Here is a 7,500-nt window from a genome sequence, read left to right as displayed (position 1 = left end):
CCTTGTTTCATGCTCCCAGCTGATCAATATTTTTATTTTCCAGGCTTGCCCAGAAATCTGGAGGCAGTATCACCTAACGGTGAGTAGAAACACCTTTTTTATTTTCCCCAAGACCCAGCCTATTCACCCTTCTCTGAACTGCTGACCATAAAATATAGACAAGCATCTTCTGCTGGAAGATAATAAACATCTGAAGAGTTTTTGTACTGAGAAAGCAATAATGTACTTTTTTCTTCTCTCCTGCCTACTACCTTATTCTTTATCTTCCTGTTCTTAAAAGATTTTGATTATTACTTACATCATTTAATGATTATATCATACTGTCTCTCCATCTTCCTTAACTGTATTTATTGGAGAAGAGAACTATTCTAGAAGCCATAAAAACAGTAATAGTTTTTTTTTTTTCAAATATTGTATCATTCAAAGTCCACAAGCATATAGTCCATAGTATCTATTATAATTTTTCTCTCTTTACTAAAATATTTACACATTTTTAAGTAAAGCTAGAAAAAGCTAAATGTATCCTTCATATAACATAATTTAACTTCCTATCCTTAAGCCCTTCTTGATGTATTTGAATTGTAGATATTTTAATACCAAATTATTTAGTTCTCTAGCTTTCTTTTATTATGATTTTACTTTAATTACAAAGTATTAAATAAGTTCAGTAATTCACCATAGCCGTGCTATGATGAATTCACCATAGCTCTACTAGTCATTTTTAGTGTATAAAATGTGTTGTGTTGAGACAGTTTTCTTTTAATCGCACAGTTATATAATGTAATATATACTAATTAATAAATGTTAAAAGCTTGACATATTAAAAAGGTTTTATATATAGAAAGGTCATTTTAAAAAGAGACAAATTTTTGCAAAGCATGTCTTTCTTACTCCTCTCTTCTTACAGAAATACAAAGTAAACAGGCTGATAGACTCATGCCACCATTCTCTCACAGCCCCAGAAAGTCAGGAATAATATCAGGTGGTTTATTTTCACATTTTGTTATCACCTTGTAATTTTTTTAGAGATCTTCAGTAGAAAGCTATAATTCCTCAGCTATGCCTCAACTAAATCTCCCAAATAGAAGTTTGTTATATATACATACCCATATATATTACAGATGTAATTCATCAGAATATATTGTTTGTGCTTATATAGCAGTTTTTTATCCTGATATAATGTGAAATTATTATAGTTTAAATTTGATCTGATCATATCTTGTACTTTTCAAGATCACTGAGCTACTCTCTGTAACCATATACCAGTATTTGTTTGTCATTATGTTTTAAGTAATGTGCTAATAGATTTGACAATATATTTCTTTTAGCTTTCTCCATAATGTAGAGAATTCCAGTTTTGAAACCTGAAGTATAGAAAGTACTACTCTTTTCATTTGCAGTGTTCTTTTACATTAATTGTCATTGAGGGATAAATATTGGTTTCAGATATAACAAATATTTGAAGGTTTATTTAATATTTTAGCTTTTCACAACATGGTAAAAAGAAGATTTGGTGTAAAATAAATGAAAACAAAATGAATTTCCCTTTTGTAGAATATAATGTATTCTACAATATTTTGTGAGCATAACAAATTCAATTTGAAAACTTTGTTTCTGGTTAATTTTTCAAAATAATCCTAGTTAATTTTTCAAAATAATATTGAAATAACTAACACAATTTATAATTATCGAGTGTTAATGAGCTTATTATATACAGGTATAAATGTAACACTCATGCTTATAGATAATGTGTCCATATTTATCAGTCCATTTAAAATAAAAGTCAAATAATTATTTTATCACTATCTGGGCAATATCTAAATGTGTGCATTTAAGCAGTATTCAGTCTTGAGTAAAAGCAATATGGATGCTGATTTTAGTCATCTTCAGCTCTTTTATTAGGCGATGGACTGCCATCTATTGACTTCTAGTAGCCCTCACACATGAATATGGCATCAGTCAGAGCAATGACCAAGTAATGAACTAGGTTAGAATCACTGCTGTATATTCATTTAAATCGGTGTGCTTAAAACTCTGGAACTTTCTACTTGATAATGGTTTAATTTATTTTTCTAAGCAAACTGTGTCTATTTCTTACTCCAAATGAATTTTTGAGGGGAGATAGATTAATGTATCCAGTTTGGAAATCTTTACATTTGAGGGCTTTTCAGTTGCTTTTATCTGCTTCTCAACCAGTAAGACTAGAATGACATTTACAGAACAACTTCAATTTTAGCAACTACAAATTAAGATCTATCTAAAAATCACTTTCTTTTTTAAAGAAATTATTTAAATTAAACAATATTATTTTTCAAATATATAAAAAAGATAAAGTTGACTAATATAACTGAACTAAAATGTTCCAAATAAAAAATTCCTGAAAACATATTCTGAAGGAGAAAGTTCTAGAAATGCTCACTGTTCAACAATTTCATGAGGTAAAAATTAAGTCTTTGTAACAACTTGAATCTGAACACAATAGCTTTTTAAACTAAACTTGACTTCACCAGATTAGTAAAACCTAGGACCTCATTCTAAAGGATCTGTGCTAATAAAATTCTAAATTACTCCATACACATACACACACCATAACAGCTACATGATTATGCCATTTTATTTATGTGTTCTAATGATTGCAAAATCATCATGTAATTTAATATTTAGATTATTGAATTAGAAACCTATGTGGGAAAAGAAAAAATTATTTTTACTTAGCAATTATGTATTTTCTGAGTTAATAGTTTTGCTTCCTAAAAAAAGTTTAGAAACTTTTAAAAATCTTTCAATACTACAGTCCTATTCTTGTATTTTAATTTCCTCTTTATTTTCAGATTATTTTCTAGAATCTGATTTTAAATGTTCTTTCTTCTTTCACATAATTCATTCTAGCTAAAAATTTCCCTCTTTAACTATTCAAGAAGGAAAGTCCCTTCCCCCATCCCTTGTCATTTCTAGCCTCATTTATATTAAAAATCTATGACCACCAGCAGAGTTTTACAACTAACAATTTAATTCATAGAACCTATAACTTGACATGTATTAGACCTTTTTTAAATCTTGCTTTTAATCTACTCACTTTAAAAAGTAACCAGGAGTTTGCTATTTGGAGGCTGGATGTGTTAACAACCAAAAAAGACAGTGTATCTTTTATGTTTAATTTTGTGCTTGGGTTTCTTTGTGAGTGTTGTTAAAATGAATTACAACCATATTAGCTTTATTTTAACTAAAGCTTTAAGGAAGAAGTAATTTTTAACTTTCTTTGGAAAAATTAAGTTTTAAATGTTTCTTTATTCATAATGTGTGAAATGGGTAGAATTCAAACTTTAAAAATCAAATATTTGTTTTCAGAAAAAAGGGGGAGAGTAATGAATTCCTTGCCTCCCTTTCTGGCCTAGGAAAGGCTTCTGACCAAAGTTTACTAGTAAGCAATACGAGTCCTACCTGAACCAGTTGAATGGCAAAGTATACCTTATGGACCATAGTTAACAATATTCCATTTCATTTTGACACTCAGTTTTCTCTTTTTGCCTGGAAACATCAATTTAGAAATGTATTTTCTGAGTTTCCACAGTATGAGAATGTTTTCACAGTATGAATTTTACACTAAATGAGAATTTTATCCTCTAAAGAATTCTATGCCCTACCATAGAGGGTAACCCCTAAATGTCATCAGATTGGTTAGAACTACTTTATAGCCCAGAAGCAATAAGAAAGTGGCATTAAGTTCTAATGCTATAGCTATACAAAAATCTGGGATTGTGATGTAAGGTAAGTTAGATAATAATTTCTAACTGCCTTCCGCTAAAATGAATTTTTTTTTTAAAAGTGAGTAATAAAGTTTTAAAAAGTTACCCCAGAATCTTTTCATGGAAAATATATTTATCTCCTTTAATTGAATGAAAAAATGTATATATGGCCCCAGATATTTTTTTTCTGAGAGCTCCTTGGCAGACCTGTAAAACCCACAAGAACCTTTCCACTTAGTGTATATCAATTGAAATGTCTTTCTTTTTTCATGTGTTTCTGTGTGAATGTTTGTAAGCAAGCGTGTGTGCACGCGCACATACACAGATGGGAATGGGAATGGGAATGTAGGAGATGAAAACAAGAATTAAGATGTGTCATGTACATATACTGACTCCTCACAACAAATGTAGTCATGTCCTGCAAACATGTACTAATAAAAAAGTGTTCAAATGTTAACTCCAGAATAGAGGAAGGCCTAGTTCTTAGTCTATGTTGGAATTTTTTCTTTTACCATTTTTGAAGCATGACATGCAGGCTTCATAAACTAACATAAACTAACACGATTTAAGTTCCATTTAGAATCTTTGTTTGATAGTTACTCACTTTGGCAATTTGAGAACCAAAAATACTCTTATTCTGTCTGTATCAAGTATTACTGTTTCGTGGTTTTGATTGACCGAGTGTTGCTATTAAGACATTATATCTCTCTCAAATTTTCAGAGATTTAATTTTCATTAAAAATTCCCTGAATACTAAAATGTTATTAAGTTATTAAATAATGTGATTGTTATTAAATGAATGTGATTGTGCTCTGTTGATTCAAAATGCACATGACTCTTTTGTAGTACTTCAGGCCCATTTTTTTCATGATACTACTACAAAATAAATGGAATATTGTTAACTATGGTCCAAGTGACTTGGTGTCTGAAAAACGTATTTTTTCTTCGTTGCAGTGCTGGGAATTGAACCCAGGACCTCGTGCATGCTAAACACATGCTCTACCACTGAGATACTCCCTCAGCCCCAACTAGAATTTTTGAATCATCATGATTACCTAGTTGCTAATATACCATCTATGATAACAGAGATAATACATTTGGACAATGACCAAAATTTCTAAAGATTTTTCAAGTGGAAAGTTTATGTGAAGAATTTTATACTTACTTTATATATTTACTTTGTTCTTAAGGTCAGAATTATTCTAGTAATTTGCTTTTCAGTCTTAATCATATCTTGAATTTAATATAAAAGATAATTACAACATTTTAAAAGTAAGTTAACTGATTTTTTTTTAATATTTATTTCACTGGCATGTTGGATCACATTGTGCCAGAACTTATCATTGGAGCAATTGGAAAATGCAATTTCAAAGCAAATGAAACCTGGAATTATGAGTCTCAATAAATGAGATTCATTTAAAAATAAATACAATTTGCCAAATCATCAAAAAGCAATTTTCCAAAGCTTCTGTAAAGGAAACTGTAAAAAAGTGAACACTGTGAATTATAAATGCACATTATTTTTCCTCTTATACTGTTTCCTCAGGCATTATATAATACTTGTTTTTGAATGAAGGTTGAATGAAATTATTTAGATTAGGATATATTTTATATACATTTATTGAAACACATAAGATGAACTTAGTGTTTTCTTTGAGGAATATTGAGAAAGGAATATTGAGCTATGTACTCAGAATTTTCAACATATTTGATATTCAGTATTTTAATGATTAATTAGGTTTAAATTGAAAATCAATATAGCATTAGTAGGGTTTTTTCTTGCATTAATATATTTAAATAATATCATGAGAATTTATGATAATCCTAATGTAGACTTAAGTGTTTCAGGTAATGAAAATGTATGCAACATTCATATAATTTTAAAAAGATGTATTATAAATGTTTGTCATAGAAGCAGCTGTGCTTTTGCCATCTTCTAAATATCTTTAATGCTCTGATCACCAGTCGTAAAGGTTTTTGTTCATTTTTTAGATGATACCCATTGCTCTATAAAAATTGAAGCCGGGCATGGTGGTGCACACCTGTAATCCCAGCACTCGGGAGGCTGAGACAGGAGGAGCACTGTGAGTTCGAGACTAGCCCAAGCTACAGAGTGAGCTCAAGGCCAGCCTGAACTGCATAGTGAGACCCTGTCTCAAAAAAGCAAAACAAATAATTTTTTTTTAAAAAGAACAAGAACTTCCTCTCTTAACTTGACAGAAAAAGTCCCTGTGCTTTTTTTGTCTGCTTCATAGTGGCTGGGAAAAAAAGACAAATACATTTAGGAGTTAACATATTTATCACACAAGCTTCAAGTGCTAGTTCTGTTTTTAAAAATTTAAAGAAATTTTTGTGGTCATTTTCTTACCTGTTAATTTTTTTTTTTTTTTTTTTTTTTTTGAGAAAGGATCACACTGTACAGTTCAGGCTGGCCTAGAACCCACTACAGAACCCAGGCTGGCCTCAAACTCATGGTGATCCTCCTGCCTCAGCCTCCCAAGTGCCAGGATTATAGGCATGCACCACCACACCTGGCTGTCTTAATAAATTTTTTCCTGAGGATAACAGAAAGAGAGAAAATTGCATTTAGACTTTTATTACTTCCCTAGGTGTGTTCACTTTTACTTACATGAGAATTATATTTAGTCATTATAGGGGCACTTTTTTCTTCATAATTAAATGTTGTGATAATTAAATTCCATTTCTGAGTGTTCATAATTTTAATATATAGCATATTTTTAAAACTTGTCTCTTTTTTAAAAACACATACATATTCATATAATCCCAAAGAAAACTACAGGATTTTTTTTTTTACTTGCAGTTCTGCACTTTGAAAGAGTGTCCTATTGTAAATATAAACAAATATCCTTAAGTTTTTCAAAACTCATACAGTTTGTTGCATACAGTATCTGACAGTGAGGATCACAAGTTCAAGCCCAGTCTGTGCAACTTAGTGAGAATTTGTCTAAAATTTTAGAAGGGCTGGTCATGTAGCTCAATGAAAAAGTCCTTGGATCAATCTTTAATAACACCAAAAAGAAAAATCTAAAAAAATCTGAACTATTGAGTCATGCCTATTATTTGTCACATTACCTATACCTAACAAGCAATAGTGGAAAATGAGTGTAGCATATTTGAGGGATTATTCTTAGTATGCATTTCAAGCAGGTAATTCATGCCATTCCTTAAAGAGTTATGTTCTAGGCAATCAAGTTTATCATACTTTTCTGGATCAAGGTTGTCATACTTGCCTGCAACAATAAAGGTAAGTAAGATATACTAGACCAATGATATTTGTATCAAATATTCCTTTTAGTAGTTGTGCATTTGAGTGATATGGGTAATTCCTAACAGGTTTTAAGTATTTAGGAATCAGTTAGTTACAATTACGATCAACCATACCTTTAAAGGTTTGGGACAGTCATTTGAATAGTCTAGAGGAAAAGATTCCTGAAAGGACCTCTTGACTTTCTGACTGAATTAGGATAAGTAGTAAAAACTTCAGCAATAAACTAAAGTTGAATTAAGTTCAAAGTTTTGAAATCACTGCCTTTTCAGTGACTAAAACTTATTATTGTTTAAATTTATCAGATCCTAGATTTGAAATTCATTGGTCATTTTTATCCCCACATATCAGAAAGTCATGGAGTGGATTCATACACTTACCTGTGGATTCATACACTTATTTTCTTACAGGTATTTTGAGGTTGGTGCTATAATCCTCAGACCAACAACTCTGTTTTATATATATATA

The 7,500-nt window shown here is 30.4% G+C and overlaps 1 protein-coding gene across 3 annotated transcripts in view; it reads left to right on the top strand.

The window, feature by feature from the left end:
* Nucleotides 1-7,500, top strand: part of Zcchc7 (zinc finger, CCHC domain containing 7) — a 230,698-nt gene that overhangs the window by 204,420 nt on the left and 18,778 nt on the right. For all 3 annotated transcript variants that reach the window (XM_005382886.2, XM_005382887.2, XM_005382888.2), the window contains exon 6: nt 44-79. In XM_005382886.2, the coding sequence (XP_005382943.1) occupies nt 44-79 (36 nt within the window). The remainder of the gene's footprint in view (nt 1-43; nt 80-7,500) is intronic.

The sequence above is a fragment of the Chinchilla lanigera genome, unplaced genomic scaffold (assembly GCF_000276665.1).
Source record: "Chinchilla lanigera isolate Chin_1 unplaced genomic scaffold, ChiLan1.0 scaffold00018, whole genome shotgun sequence".
NCBI classification, from domain to species: Eukaryota; Metazoa; Chordata; class Mammalia; order Rodentia; family Chinchillidae; genus Chinchilla; species Chinchilla lanigera.
Note: the sequence above shows the minus strand (reverse complement) of the source record. Positions and strands in the feature narration are given on the sequence as shown.